This window comes from Rana temporaria, chromosome 3 (genome assembly GCF_905171775.1).
Source record: "Rana temporaria chromosome 3, aRanTem1.1, whole genome shotgun sequence".
Lineage (NCBI taxonomy): Eukaryota > Metazoa > Chordata > Amphibia > Anura > Ranidae > Rana > Rana temporaria.
In genome coordinates this window covers 315,296,390-315,313,410 of record NC_053491.1, presented here as the reverse complement: position 1 = coordinate 315,313,410, position 17,021 = coordinate 315,296,390, and the positions used below count along the sequence as shown (strand labels likewise).

The following is a 17,021-nucleotide window of genomic DNA, read 5'->3' as shown; positions in this document are numbered from 1 at the left end:
CCTGTTACCGTAACCTATGTCCTATGAGCAATCTCTTGCCTAGTAGGAAAATCTGAAGGAGAATGGATGGGGCATTAATAATTAGAAAATTGCAGAAAGTGAAAATTATATTCAAATATACAAGTAAAATCACTAGAGTTCAAATAGCTTACATTTATGCTTACTACATAAATCACCTTCATAATGCCTCATTATGCTCTTTGTTGCTTGCTAAGTTGCATAGGGTGGAAGTTTATCTGTGGCCACATGCAGGCTCTATTAGAGAATGACTAATCTCACATGTGTTAGTGTTTGGACATTTTAGAGAACCCCCTTGTGTACCCAGAGAGATAAGCACTAATATAAAAGTTTGGTGTGTTTAATGCATATATTTAAACAGTGCTACAGCTGTACAATATTATGACTACTATTATTCATTGAAATGTAAATTCTTAGACAAGCAGCAAAGGTTCCGCCTCCTTAGTTATACGTATCAACCTTTACATCCAGGTCTCTGACAGATTTGTTTTGCCATCTGTGTCATAAGAAAATGTCTTCTTTCTGTGGTCATTGGAACAAGACACAGAGGGCAATAAGATCACTTTTTCACCATGACAAAAAGTGAGAAATAGTCAGCAAAGGCAGACACAGGCTACAAATACAACCTGGGAGGGGTTCTAACCCATCCCCTCTACATTAATATATTTCACTATTGAAAATAAAATGGCAGAAATTCCAGTTTAAATGCTAATTCTTATGTAGATTAACTCATAGCAAGCAATAAAAATGCACTGACTTACAGGAATTGTGATTGGTTGTTCTTTAAGTGGTATTAAACCCCAAACCAAAAATGAATATTGCAGCTTACCAATCATTAGATGTGGTGGCTGCAGTAGAATTATTTTTTTCTGCTTTTCCCCCCTCTGTTTTTACCTGGTGATCTGGAAAGGAACACACCTCATGTATTAGAGTCCCCCACTCTGGGTGAATGAGCATATGCAGTAACTTTGGACATCAGTATTGTCATTCTGGGGGAGAGGAGTGGGGATGTGGCTTGGCTAGAGCCTGGGCTGAGGCTGTCATTTCACATATCCACAGGGTCTTGCAGTGGTGTGTGGTGCATAGGACCTTTTTGTCTCTTGGGGGAGGGGAGTGTTTGATACGCTAACATATTTAAAAAAGTACAGCTAAAGCTCAAAGAACAAACTGCACTCCTCTGATCCATTTTCAGCAGACAGCTGGACTAAAGCCCCGTCGGTTGACATCACAGAGCTTGTCCAGGCTTGGGAAAGTTTGCGATAATGATGTCGGGCTCTGCCAACATGCCTGGACCGACACTTGGCTCAGGCTCTCAGTGAGCCACTGAGAGCCTGAGCCAGCCGATCCTCCCCCTTCACAGCCCAGCACTCCTGTAAATGAGGAGGGGCAGAGCAGAGAGCGGTGACTGACAGTCACAAGTTTTCTGCTCGGGAAACTGTGAGAACCGAGCGATCGGTGGTGCTAGATCGGCCGATTCTTAGTTTTCGTGCCGGAAGGGGACTCATCGGACCAATGCTAATATTTTATAAGCAGTTTTCAGATCAAGGTTTTACATACATAAATATAATCTGATCATTGTAAGCATCACTGCCAGTTTTAAATTACTATCGCTGTAACTAATACATTCTGCTGGAGAGCTTATCCTTTTGAAAAACAACAGATTTACTGGTTACTGGAAAACAAGTCTAAAAAAAGAAAAATAATACAGCCATTACATCTAAGAATTGGTAATCTGCAATATAATAAATGTTTGCTTTTGGGTTTAATACCACTTTAGGAATTAGCGACTAAAATTAAGAACCCTTTATGAAAAAAGACCAATTATTCTTTAACACTATATTTTCAGAAATGAAAAAAAAAAAAAAACATTTTGTAAATATGTTCCTTTTAAACATCTCATTTATTGTAAATTTAGTTGAAGGGCAAACTTTCATATACACACTCATGTGCAGAACCCTGGCCACATTGAATTTTTTTTAAGCAGAATTAATCTCACCGATTCACCTTTTTCTAAGTCAGTTACATTCAAGGCTTGCTATTATCAAGAGAATTTATGGTAATTATTATTTTACAAAATCATCCTCTGATTTGCAAACACTGTATGGGTCAACACAGCCTATATAACAAAATTAAAGAATGCAGACTAATTAAATATCAGAGTTTGATCATACCTGTAAAATAAGATTGTCATCAGCTATAGGGTCTCTTTTGTTTTCATTACCAAAACCTGAATCATCCGCATCAATGAGTTTGTCTACAGGAACAACCGGAACACACTGCTGAGATTTTAGGAAAGAAAATTCCTTGTCCATTGAATCCAGAGTTGGACAAACATTGTATGTGTAGGGCAGTTGCAATGTTCCATTGTTAAACTGGGAAATAAATCTGGGATCTACCGTATGATATAATTGTGTATCCACAGGGCCAAAGTAAGGCAAAGATTTGGGCTCTTTGCATTTGGAGACCACAGCGACTATCACAGTCAATACAAACAGAAAAGTAATCAATGACAAGGCAATTACCAGGTACATTTGTAAGTTTGACTGAGAGTCCAGTTTGCTTGGCTGTTTGTTCATTTCAGGAATTATTTGCTGGAAATTATCAGCAATCACCAGGTTTAGAGTCACATAAGCAGACAGGGGTGGGGAGCCATTGTCTTTTACTATGACCACAACTTTATGTTTTAAAGAATCTCCATCATGAAAAACCTTTGATGTTTTGATCTCCCCAGTGTGCTGATCAATAGTAAAAAGTGATGGCTCAGAAGCTTGCAAAAAATAAGACAACCAGGCATTGTGTCCAGAATCCGCATCCACTGCGACCACCTTAGATACTAAGGAACCTTGTTCAGATGACCAAGGCACCATCTCAAAGACAGGACCATCATTGTCTCTTGGTGGGTATAGGATGACTGGTGAGTTATCATTCTGGTCTACCACACGAATGTTTAGAGTTGTGCTGCTGTTCAGTGATGGGAAACCATTGTCTTTAGCAATTACCTGAATGTTGAATTCTCTGTGTTGCTCATAATCAAATGATTTTTGTGCATAAATGACTCCGGTCACTGGATTTATGGATACAAGCAAGGCTATTGGATCTTTGTCATTACTTACTATAAAGTAAGTCAGTTTTGCATTTTCTTCACTGTCAATATCTTTAGCTTGAATATGAAATATGGAAGCTCCTGGCAAATTATTTTCTGGTACAAATGCAGTGTAAGTCAACTTCTCAAAAATAGGTGCGTTGTCGTTAACATCCGCCAAGTCCAAATAGACGACTTTCACTGAAGACAAACCAGGAGAACCCTTGTCAGATGCTTGAATGGTGATGTTATAGGATGATAATTTTTCTCTGTCCAGAGAATCTTTGGTAACAATTTTGTAAAAGTTACTTGCTGATGAAATTAATTGAAATGGAATATCCCCAATGATTTGACATTGAACTTCTCCATTTACTCCTGAGTCTTTATCACGAACTGCAATCAGTGCCACCACAGTTCCAGGTGTTGTGTTTTCAGGAATAGGAGAAGACAGGGAGGTGAGGGTTATCTCAGGAACATTGTCATTCTCATCCAATATCTCTATTAAAACTTTGGCATGGGCAGCCAGGCCCCCTCCATCCATGGCTTTTACAGATATTTCATAGTGTTTTTTCATTTCATAATCTAAATGTCCCTTTGTTTTAATATCTCCGTTCTTGTGATTAATTGTAAACATCTGGAGAATGTTATTTGCCCGGGTATTAAAGGAATATGTGATCTGTGCATTTACACCTCCATCCTCATCAGTTGCCCTGATCTGCAGAACTGTAGAATTTAAAGGTATATTTTCCTTAATGCTTATTTTATATACTTCTTGGGTAAATATAGGTGTATTATCATTAAAATCAGTGATGGTAATCCTTATTATTGCTGTGCCTGTCTGTACAGGATTTCCTCCATCGAAAGCTGATAGAATCAGTTCATGGTAATTTTGTGTCTCTCGGTCTAGAGGCTTTTCTAGAACCAGTTCAGGAAATATACTGCCATCAGAGCTGATCCTTTCTCCCAAGGCAAAGTGCTCATTTGGACTCAGCTTGTAGCTTCTCAGTGTATTAATTCCTATATCCAAATCCTCAGCTTTCTGCAAAGCAAACTTTGCTCCTGGTGAAGCAGATTCACTTATTTCCAATCTAATTGTTTCATCGAGAAATGTTGGTTGATTGTCATTTATATCTCGAATTTCAATCCCAACATTAAAGACATTTAAAGGATTCTCAGCCACAGCATCAAAGGTCAGGACACAATCAGCTGCAGCCCCACACAGTGTCTCTCTGTCTATCCTCTCTGCAATAAAAAGGTCTCCATTCTCCAGATTGACACTGAAATATTTTTCAGAAACATCAGACACCAAACGGAGTTTTCTTGCTGTGATATCCTTCACATTCATTCCAAGATCTTTCACTAAATCACCAACAACAGAACCTTTCCTCATTTCTTCTACAATGGAATAATGAATCTGAGCAGAGACTGAATGACACAACCAGGAAAATAATGAAATCACTACTTGCCATCTGATTTCCAGGGGTGATTGTTGTTGATGCATTTTCAAGACAGCCATTCCTTCTATTGCTGGGAATATATAAGAGGAAATTCCTTGTAGAATGTACAATCCTTAATTGAATTCAAATTCCAGAATATCTTCTTCTTTGTTAGACCTGAAGCACTCCCATCTCATGCAGAAATGCTCTATATCTACTATTGCAGTTGTACTGCCTGTCTCATAGAGGCATGCATCTCTCACATCCTTCCCTTATTGGTTAAACAGCGGCGCTCTGAGGTGTAATTGGGGAACTACAACATTTTAGAGTTACTTTCATAAATACAGGTTACGATTTTAGAACCTTTCACACGAACATCATCAGTTCCCATACTAAAACTGATTTTTAATGAACTCCTTTAGTGTTCAGTAATATGATTTTCTAATACTCTTAAAAAAAAAAAAAACAGAAAGCAAAACAAGTGTACCTCATGAAACACACTTATATTATTCTGAAAGCCTTTTGGCCTAAGATTGAGATAATGGTTGGTTCATAGTTTAAGCAAATAAAGTCAGTTTAATGTCAAAACAATTGCTATAGTGCCCATATTTTTTATGTGAACTGAACTTTGGTATGTGCTAGATTATTTTTTCTTGATAAATACATCCTGATCTTTTGGTAAATCAAAGACATTTAAAATGTATTGTGTATACAGTGTATGCTATTTGTTTAGCAAAAATACGGTGAAAATAACTGTCAAATTAGGCAAGAGAGCACAACTACAACTACTCAGTATTTGTTTTCATGTTTATATATAGTAGGTTCAATAAATATGAAGCCCATTAGGTTTTTCCAGATTTCATCTTCAAAAAATGGCATATGGTTAGGGAGAGTGGCTCAAAGGAGAAGATAAGGGTTAAATAGGTCACAAGACAAGGTTAGGAAAAGTGGATTACAGGAGAAGGTTAGGAGGAGTGAGTCACAAGAGTTAACAGCAATAAAATAATAACTTTTTGAACAAAATATGCAATCTTTTTTCCGTTTGTGCTCTTATTGGCTCAAGCTAGGACTTGCTATATGAAAAGAAGGAGCTTAATCCTAAATTACTGATGCCTCCCTAGGTATACCAGAATAAAATGGGTTTAATAAACTGAGCTTCCTAACCTTTTAGTGACTATACAGTATATATATATATATATGAAAAAAGAGTAAAAAGCTGTCCTGGAGCTTCTGTCAAATGACTTTTCCTGCATACTATTATGTCATCAGCTGCAGGTAGGAGGAAGTATTTTTTCATTCTTCTTCGTGACCATTATTATAACTTTGCCACACAGTAAGAGACTGCAGAAAGGGCTGATCTATGTCAAACATAAGTTAAAAAAAAGTATGTTTGTTTCCTCCATTATACTTACCTAGGTGGATGTAGCATTGGTCCGATGCTGCATCTGTCCCCCGGCGCCTCTACACTGAGAACCGAGCAATCAAACATCACCAATGGCTCGGTTCTCACAGCTCCCCGAGCAGAGAGCTGCTGACTGTCAATCAGCAGCTTTCCACTCTGCTCCTCCCTGCTCACTGGAGCACTGAGCTGTGGAGGGGCGGGGAGTGGCCATCTCAGACTCTCAGCTGCTCGCAGAGAGCAAACTTCAGTCCCCTCTCTGCTGAAAACAGGTTACAGGAGTGCGAAAACAAACTGCACTCCGGTGACCCATATGAGAAGCCCAGCCAAACAAGCTTTGGCTGGACTTGTCCTTTAAAGATGATTTCCGGGTATGGATATTTTATACATAGTTACACTGGCCCAACTTCGACCAATGTAACTATGTACAGTATATACCGTACCTGGCCAATGTCTATGGAAGCCGTAAATCACTGAAGTAGACACCACTACTATAGTGATTTCCACTTACTCCCAGGTCCTGTGCTCAACAGAAAGTCGACTACTCAGCATGGCTGTCATTCAGAGAATGCTTTGCATTTTCTTAAGGAATGCATATCATTCTCTGATTAAAGAAGGTTAAGAGTGTGATGTCACTGCCTCACCTCTCTGCCTTGTCCAATCAGATAACACTTTGAATTCATTCAGAAAACGCAAATCATTCTCTGAATGGTACCCTAATTAAACAACTGACCTCCTGTATTCAGTAAACAGCAAGTTGGATGTTCAGCATGGGACCCGGAAGCAAGTGGGGATTACTGGAGTAGTGGTGTCTACTTCAGTCATTTCCAGCTTCCAGGGGCATTGGGCAAGTATGGTATTTACATAATTCCAAGCTTGACCCATGTAACTATATATAAAAAAAATGAATACCTGGAATTCTTCTTTCACCGGTTCCCGCCCAGCCTATTGGGGAATGATGCCGGTGGGAACCTGTTGTCGATACGGCAGGTGTCATATGACATTTGCCTGGATTGTGGCCCACGCGTGGCCTCAGGGCCATGGGGCCACTCAGCGGTATGATCTGTCACCGGCTGCCTCCACCAGACACAGGCGATGACTGATCACTGTGCTGGCGTGTTGCCAGTACCATGTGACCATGGTAACCAATCACAGCAGGTCACACGACAGTTGTATACAATGGATGGCTTTTTTCCAAGCCATCCATTGTATACAATTGTGTTGCTAGCTGTGATTGGTCAGTGTGATTACATCACAGCCCATCTTTACCATGTGATTAGCTCTGACCAATCACAGCTAATCACAACAAAAGAAACTAAATGAATCAATTTCATTCAGTAAAATGCTTGCATAAAGCAATGTAATGCACTGCTAATTATCCACTTAAGCCCCGGACCTTTAGGCAGCTAAATGCCCAGGCCAGGTTTTGCGATTCGGCACTGCGTCGCTTTAACAGACAATTGCGCGGTCGTGCGACGTGGCTCCCAAACAAAATTGGCGTCCTTTTTTCCCCACAAATAGAGCTTTCTTTTGGTGGTATAAATATCCCCCAAAAACATATAACATTTTTTTTCCCTCAGTTTAGGCCGATAAGTATTCTTCTACCTATTTTTGGTAAAAAAAAATCGCAATAAGCGCCAAATTTATATCGTTTACAAAATAGGGGATAGTTTTATTGCATTTTTATTAATTATTATTTTTTTACTACTATTGGCGGCGATCAGCGATTTTTTTTGTGACTGCGACATTATGGCGGACACTTCGGACAATTTTGACCCATTTTTGGGACCATTGTCATTTTCACAGCAAAAAATGCATTTAAATTGCATTGTTTATTGTGAAAATGACAGTTGCAGTTTGGGAGTTAACCACAGGGGGCGCTGTAGGAGTTAGGGTTCACCTAGTGTGTGTTTACAACTGTAGGGGGGTGTGGCTGTAGGACTGACGTCATCGATCGAGTCTTCCTTATAAAAAGGATCACTCGATCGATACGCCGCCAAAGTGAAGCACGGGGAAGCCGTGTTTACATACGGCTCTCCCCGTTCTTCAGCTCCGGGGAGCGATCGCGATGGAGCGGCTATAAACGAATAGCCGCGCGGTCGTCCCGAATCGCTCCCCGAGGGAATCCGCCCGCCGCACGCAGCGGGGGGGGGTCCCGATCGGACACCCCACCCGCTAGAAGGCAGGGAGGTATATATACGTCCTTCTGCCTGTACGTGCCATTCTGTGGACGTAAATAGTCGTGCGGCGGGCGTTAAGGGGTTAAAGACATATTGTGTAAAGTAAAATCCCTTCCCCATAGTAGTACAATGTTACTATGGTAACATTATATGGCTCTTGTCAAAATGTTTTAAAAAATATTGTAAAAAAAAAAAAAAGAAGAATTAATATAATACAAAGTAAAAAAATATATATATATATTTCTTAATTTTCCAAAAACTTAGGACAAAAAAATGACAACTTCAAAAAACTTGCCATGCCTCTTACTAAATACATTGGACTGTGTACTTTCCAAATAGGGGTCATTTGGGGGTATTTGTACTTTCCTGACATTTTTGGGCCTCAAGAAATGAGATAGGCAGTCAGTACATCAGGATTGATCAATTTTCAGATATATACCATAGTTCACAGACTTTATAACTTTCCTACAGACAAATACATTTTGGCCTAACTTCATGAAGAAAGATGATTTATTTTTTTTGATTTATTTGCAACATTTTATAACAGAAATAAAGAAAAACATGTTTTCCAAATTTTAGGTCTTTTTTCATTTATTTAGCGAAAAAACAAACAAAATAAGAAAACTATATTTATGTGAACACAATGAGAAAAAGTTAGTTTGAGTACAGTGTTGCATGACCGCGCAATTGTCATTCAAAGTGTCATTTAAAGTGTGACATTGCTGAAAGCTTAAAATTAACTTGGGTAGGAAGGGGGTTAAAATGTTTAAGGCAGCCCAGAATCTACATGACCGTGTCACCCCTAAGCCAGTATCGCAATCCAGGATATAGGTTCACCAAGGAACACTTGAATGGAGAGAAGAGGACTAATCTGGTAAAAAAATGGGATGGGGCATGAACAATTCGAATATTACAGAAAGTGGATTAACCAGCAACTATGCAAAGTGATGTTTAAATATACAAGTAAATTCAACTAGCTCACATTTATGTTTACTACATAAATCACATTCATAATGTCTAATTATGTTCTCTTTGTTGCTTGCTAAGTTGCAGAGGGTGGAAGTTTTTCTATGGTCACATGCAGGCTCTATAATAGAATGACTAATCTCACATGTGTTAGTGTCCGGACATTTTAGAGAACCACCCAGCGAGATAAGCAGCAATATAATACAAGTTTGGTGTACAGCTGTACAATATTATGGCTACTATTATTCATTCCATTTTTAGCCAAGCAGCAAAGGTTTCTTAGTTATACTTATCAACCTTTACATCCAAGTCTCTGATGGATTTTATTTGCTTTGTGTCCTGAGAAAATCTCTGTTTTCTGTGGTCATTGGGACAGGACACAGATAGCAAAAAAAAAAAACTTTTTCACAATGACAAAACGTGAGAAAAAGTCAGCAAAGGCAGACACAGGCTAAAAATAAAACTTGGTAGGTGTTCTAACCCATCCCCTCTACATGAATATTCTTTGCTACTGAAAATAAAATGGCAGAACTTCCAGTTTAAGTGCTAATTCTTATGTAGATTAACTCATAGCAAGCATTAAAAATGTACTGGCCTTCAGCAACTGTGATTGGTTGTTCTTAAAGCAGTATTAAACCCAAAATCAAAAACATATATTGCATCTTACCAATTATTAGATGGCTGCATTAGTTTTCTTTTTTCCCTCTGCTTTTCCCTCTCTGTTTTCACCTGGTGTTTTGGCCAGTAATACACCTCCTGCATTAGAGTGCCCCCACTCTGGGTGAATGAGCACAAGCTGTACTTTTGGATAGCAGTATTGTTAGTCTGGGAGAGGGGAGTGAGGGCGTAGCTTGGTTGAAGCCTGGGCTGAGGCGGTAATTCCACATATCCACAGGGCCTTTGCGGTGATGTGTGGCACATAGAACCTTTTTGTCTCTTGAGCGGGGGGAGTGTTAGATATGCTAACAGATTTAGAGCGGGCCTTCAGTCATTTATTCATCTTTCCATCTATTAAATCTTTTGCCCTTGTTTTAAAGCGGAGTTCCAACCACATTGTGCAATTTACTTTCATGAGGCAATTGGATTGTTTAAGTAAGTTAACTTACTATTACTATCCACTGCCGTTCTCTGTAGTTCTTGTGTAAAGTAACTGTTAAAAAAACGTTGACGGCGTTCCCATTTTTCTTGTGGGCATGTGAAGCCCACAAGCACTTAGGGCAAGATTCACAGACGAGATACGCCGGAGTATCTACTGATACTCCGGCGTATATTCAAATTTGCCGCGTCGTATCGTTATTTGTGATTCACAAACAAGATACGACGGCTTTTGGCTAAGATCTGACAGGCTTACGGCTTCGTACGCCTTCGGATATTAGGCTGGGTATGCATCGGGTATGCTAATGAGCATTTACGGCGATCCACAACGGTTTTCGCTTTTGTTACGTCGTCGCTAGTAATTTTTTCCCGTCGCAAAGTTAAGCCTCGTTTTACCTGCCTTAACTTTACACGAGCCATGTTAAAGTATGGCCGTCGTTCCCGCTTCGAATTTCATTTTTTTTTTTTTTTGCGTAAGACGTCCGGGAATACGAAAGTACGTTACGCACGTCGCCGTTCATAAAAATGACGTCACTTCGCGCAAAGCACGGCGGGAATTTCCTAACGGAGCATGCGCAGTACGTCCGGCGCGGGAGCGCGCCTAATTTAAATGGTACACGCCCCATTTGAATTGGGCGGGCTTGCGCCGGACGTGTTTATGATACACCGCCGCAAGTTTACAGGTAATTGCTTTGTGAATCAGGCACTTACGCTGAAAACTTGCGGCGGTGTAACGTAAACGGGATACGTTACGCTGCCGCTAGTGTACGTGAATCTGGCCCTTACTTCCTGTAAAGCGATAAAGAGCGGTGACCATCATGCACCGCCCATCCCGCCCTATTCCCGTGTATGCGCGTTGTAAAGGCAGTGCCGTGCCGTCAACCTCTCTGGTTGCCATCACAACGTGCAGCGGAGGCGGAAGTGCCCGCCCGGTTGTAATGGCAACGATGCAAACACAAACAGTGTAAGAAGCTGTCATAGCTATAGTAGTGATGGGAGAGAAGACAGCATCGCCAATGTTTTATAAACTGTCTGTTATATTCCAATACTGAAAATGGCGCCAAAATCTTCAATGAATCACGATTCTAGCCCTAGGGGAAACACACAGCATCCTGGGAAATGATGACACATATTTCTCATGAGCAGTAGCGAGCTGTGGAGCCGAGGGAGATGACGACACAATCCCAGGTGATTCAAAAGGCAGATTTTGTGGGACCACATAGCAACAGATATTTCCAGGTGAGTAAAAAAAAGTTTTTTTCATTTTTTTGTAGGTATTATATGCACATTAATGAAGTATTTAATTTTTTTTGATGGAAAATCCGCATTAACTATCGATACTAAAACTTTTTTTTTTCCTGCCAGCCCACTTCCTTCTCTGGTAAAAAGCCTAGGCTATGACATCATGCACAGCTCTCTCTCACTCTTGTGAGAGTTTGCCAGGAAGGGAGGGGGGGAGTCATAAGATGACCAATCAGAGCTGCAGGCATGCAGAGCTGGAGGTGTGCCTCTGTGTTTCTGTGTAAAAATCCAGGAAGTGAACAGGCAGCAGCTTCAGCTGCCCACAGTTAAAATGGATGCAGCCAGACTCAGTGGAGGGAGATTTCTGCAACATATTTGGCAAGTACAGAATCACAGTATATATACAATTATATGCAAAGTGGTTGGGGGGAAGCTTCAGCATGGCAAAGATGTTTTTATTACAAATTATGTGAGCAAGCTACAGTTCCAGACTCCAGCTACTACTTTATAAGTAGTTTTGGGATAAAGGTGTTACATACATAAATATAATCTGACCATTGTAAGTATCCCTGCCAGTGTTAAATGGCTGGTCCCATCTCTGTAACTGATATATTCTGCTGGTGAGCTTGTCCTTTTGGAAAACAACAGATTTACTGGCTGGATCAACAGATGAAAATTAAAAAAAGTCTAATAATTAAAACGAATACAGCCATTACATCTAATACAGACGACCGGTTTTCTCGGCAGGATTTTTGCCTGACGGAAAAATAGAGAACAAGTTCTCTATTTTTTTCCCGCAGTTTTCCTTCCGGAAAAACTGTGATTGAGCATACACACGCCCGTTTTTCCTGGCGAAAAGCTGACATGGCAGTTTTCCTGCCAGGAAAACCGGTCGTGGCATTAGAATTGGTAAGCTGCAATATAATAAATGTTCGCTTTTGGGTATAATACCACTTTAGGAATTAGCAACTAAAAATAAGAACCCTTTATGAAAAAAAGACCAATTATTCTTTAAAGGAGTTGTAAACCCTTGTGTTTTTTCACCTTCACCATGCATTAAGGTGAAAAAACTTTTGTCAGTCACTGGCTCCCCAGCCCCCCCCCCCATTTTACTTACCTGAGCCCTGGAATTCACGCGCTGTCCCTCTCTGCATGGGGTCCCGGCTCTTGATTGGATAGATTGATAGCAACACAGCCATTGGCTCCCTGTGCTGTCAATCAAATCCAATAACAGGGGTGAGTCCGGCATTCATGTCTATGGACGCAAATGCTGGACTCGGGAGCGTGCCCGTATGGTAACCCCCCCCTGGAGAGCGCTTCTCCTAGGGGGTTATCTGATGTGGGGAGGAGCCGCGAGAGCTGCTGGGGAACCCCTGAAGTGGAGGATCAGGGCCACTCAATGAAAAACAAGCTGCATAGTGGAGGTAAGTATGACATGTTTGTTATTTAAAAAAAAAAAAAAAATTAAGCTTTACAACCACTTTAAGGCTATATTTTCAGAAATGATAAAAAAAAAATTGTATATGTGTTCCTTTTAAACATCTAATTTATTGTAAATGTTGTTGAACAAACTAACTTTCCCATCAACACTCTTGTGCAGAACCCTGGCCACATAGATTTAATGGTTACACATTTAGAATAACAATTTTAAAGCAGACGTAATCCCATTGATTCACCTGTTTTCTAAGTCAGTTACATTCAAGGCATGCCGTGAATTATAACTGCTATAGTTTCTAGTGTGCTTATTAACTCTCTCAACCCAACTGTCAAGCCATGAAATGGTTGGTGTCGTAGCTGATCACATGTACAGGTAACTGCAGATCATGCAGAGGCTAAAATGACAGCTTCCTTAGCTAAAACGGATAAGAAGGTTTATTTAAATTTTAAATAATTTTTCCATAAACATAAAATCTTTGTCTAAGTGTACATAATATAATGTATTTAATTACTACAGTGAATCACTAGTGTTGTGACACTATAACCTAAAGAAGCCATACAGGAAAGCATTGTTCTTTATGTTGATATGTTTTTCTGAGCAATGCGATTACATCGTAGGTTATGGCTATTTATTTTCCTAGGGAGTTTGGTCTCCTGCACAATGCTAGAAAACTAAAATAGATATGGGATACACTAGGCCCCATTCACACCTCAGAGTTGTGTAGCTTGAAGCTCAAAGCTTTAAAATGCTGGAGGTTAACAAAATTAATTATTTTCTATGGAGTATTTTCTACTCCAAGTTGCCTGAAGCTAAACGCCCGAAACTCAAAAAAGTTCTGGAGCTTTATTTGTAGCTTGAATCGGGCAGATTTGAGCATTTTTTGGCATGTTTTTATTCCCATAGACATTAATAAAAATGTTCCATTCGCAATAAAATAGTAATAATATATGAATAAATAAATGTAAACTAAATACACAAATAGCTAAAAGTCATCATAAATAAATAAAATAAATTAATAATATGTAATAATGCATAAATAATAATAATAAATAAACACCCAAACAAAACAAATACATTATTATTATTATTATTATTATTATTATTATTATTATTATTAATAAAAATAATAATAATAATAATAATAATAATAATAATAATAATAATAATAATAATAATAATAATAATAATTTATCTTTTATTTGTTAGAGTAAGGGTGTTTAGTTATTTATTTATTATTATTATTATTATTATTATTATTATTATTATTATTATTATTATTATTATTTTATTTTTTAAGAGTTAGGGGTTAATTATTTATTTAATATTACTTAGTATTATTTTTTGAATTTATTTGTTATTTAATTAATATTGTATTTATTTATTTGTGTATTTATTTAATATTTATTTATTTATTATTATTATTATTATTATTATTATTATTATTATTATTATTATTATTAGTAGTAGTAGTAGTAGTAGTAGTAGTAGTAGTAGTAGTAGTATTAACACCCTAACCCTAACAATAAATAAATAAATAAATAAATAAATAAACAAATAAATAAATAACCCTATATCAGGAAGATAGTTCAGCTCATACTAATTCTCATAGATCTAATGCAAATTCTTCTGCAGCTAATGCTATTTCTTCTGCAGATACTTCTTATTCCCATACAGTTAATGCTCATGCACGTGCACCAGCATACAGACGAGCTCAGGCTAATATCCAGTGTGCACTGACACGTAGGTGCCTCCTGGCTACCCTGCTGTCTTACCATGGATGACCCTGGCTCACCTTGATTACGTCCCTGACTGTGACAGTCACCTGCAATTAAGCTACTGGTACCCGTGCTTCTTTGAGCCTTGTACCTCTGTCACCACATTCAGGGGTGCTCGGACCAGAGCCACAAGGGAAGCCCTCTCATCGACTTGGCCTCCAACCAAGGTATTTGAAACCCTAACCCCTAATATTAACCCTAACCCCCAACTCCTAATCCTAAACCTAACCTAACCTTAACTCTAACCCCTTACCCTAATGGAAAAAAAACTATAATGAATGAAAACTAATAATTAAAAAAAGAAATATAAAGCCAATGGAAAAGCTAAAAAAGCTGAAATACCTACCAACAAATGATGCAACAGATGATAGTTCTCTCTATTGGCCAATACAAAAATGCCAATGCTGCATAGAAACATGCAAGTCACGCATAAAAATGCACAAAACAACACTGAAAAAATGCTCAAAGATGCTACCGTCAGGTGTGAACGCAGCCTCAGTGCTGGTCTGCTGATGGTCTGGTAATAATCTGGCCTACAATCTCTAGTGTATAAAACAGCTTGCTATTATCAAGAGAATTTTTGGTAACTATAATTTTACAAAATCAATAAAACAAAATAACAGAAAATGTAAAATCATTACAAACCTCATCTGATTTGTCAACACTTTATGGGTCAACATAGCCTTTAACCACTTAAAGACCTCAGGTGTTTTTCAGATTTGGTGTTTGCAAGACTTAAACAGTTTTTTCTGCTAGAAAATTACTTAAAACCCCCAAACATTATATATTTTTTTTTCTAACACCCTAGAGAATAAAATGGCGGTCATCGCAATACTTTTTGTCACACCGTATTACAGCAGTCTTACAAGCGCACTTTTTTTTGGAAAAAATTCACTTTTTTGAATTAAAAAATAAGACAACAATAAATTTGGCCCAATTTTTTTATATATTGTGAAAGATAATGTTACGCCGAGTAAAATGATACCCAACATGTCACGCTTTAAAATTGCGCCCGCTCGTGGCATGGCGTCAAACTTTTACCCTTAAAAATCTAGATAGGCGACGTTTAAAAAATTCTAAAAGTTGCATTTTTTGAGCTACAGAGTAGCTCTAGGGCTATAATTATTGCTCTCGCTCTAACGATCGCGGCGATACCTCACTTGTGTGATTTGAACACCGTTTTCATATGTGGGCGCTACTCGCGTATGCGTTCGCTTCTGCGCGCGAGCTCGTCAGGACGGGGCGCTTTAAAAAAAATTTTGTTTTGTTTTCTTATTTAATTTTATTGATTTTATTATTTTTTACACTAAAATATAAAAAAAAAAATGATCACTTTTATTCCTATTACAAGGAATGTAAACATCCCTTGTAATAGAAAAAAAGCATGACAGGTCCTCTTAAATATGAGATCTGGGGTCAAAAAGACCTCAGATCTCATATTTAGGCTTAAATGCAAAAAAAAAAAAAAAAAAGGAAAATTTGTCATTTAAAAAAATGACAAAAAAAAAATTGTCTCTTTAAGAGGCTGGGCGGGACTGACGTTTTGACGTCACTTCCGCCCAGCAGAGCTATGAGGATGGGTGGGGGCCATCTTGCCCTCACTCAAGTCCTCACTCTCCAGGCGGCAGCATCGGATCTCCTCCGCCGCTACCGACGGCTCCGGTAAGCGGCGGAGGGCGCGGAAAAGCGGCGGGAGGGGGGGGGCCCTCTCCCGCCACCGATAACGGCGATCTCGCGGAGACCGCCGTTATCGTTTACACGGCCGCCCGCTGAAAACATGGATATCTCAGTTGTGGCAGCAGCTGCTGCCGTTACTGAGATATCCATGTTTAAAAAGAGGACGTACATTTACAATAGGCGGGTCTTTAAGTGGTTAAAACAAACATATCATATATACTCGAGTATAAGCCGACCCGAATAAAAGCCGAGGCACCTAATTTTACCACAAAGAAATGGGAAAACGCATTAACTAGCGTATACGCCTAGGGTGTCCATATGCATGCCTCACTGTGCCCATCTGCATGCCTCACTGTGCCCATGCCTCACTGTGCCCATGACTAGACTTACGTTTAACATGGGAGTATATAGAAGGGGTGCCCGGCATTGAAAAATCAGTGCTCTCCGGCTGTAGGTTCCCTAGACAGCAAACTTTGTACACTTGTGGAGGAGAACTGGGGCTACATGTGTGCCAGGTTTTGGGTCCAGGTGACCTACTGCCGGCCGGTACCAGGTCCCCAAAGTTACTGGAGAAATTACCATTTAACATGGGAGTCTATGGAAGTTTGGGGTCCAGGGGACCTACGGCTGGCCAGTAGCGGGTCCCCAAAATCTGGGAGATCAGGCGCAAAAAGGTGACTCGAGTATAAGCCGAGGGAGGCATTTTCAGCACA

The 17,021-nt window shown here is 39.3% G+C and overlaps 1 protein-coding gene across 20 annotated transcripts in view; it reads right to left on the bottom strand.

The window, feature by feature from the left end:
- Window positions 1-17,021, bottom strand: part of LOC120932477 (protocadherin gamma-B2-like) — a 353,457-nt gene that overhangs the window by 98,858 nt on the left and 237,578 nt on the right. The window contains exon 1 of one of the 20 annotated variants that reach the window (XM_040344853.1): window positions 2,190-5,542. The exons of 18 other annotated variants lie outside the window; for them this stretch is intronic. In XM_040344853.1, coding sequence (XP_040200787.1) covers window positions 2,190-4,616 — 2,427 coding nt within the window. In that variant the 5' untranslated portion in view covers window positions 4,617-5,542. Of the gene's footprint in view, window positions 1-2,189; window positions 5,543-17,021 lie in introns of those variants that run through there. One more of the 20 variants, XM_040344872.1, reaches the window with a different exon arrangement.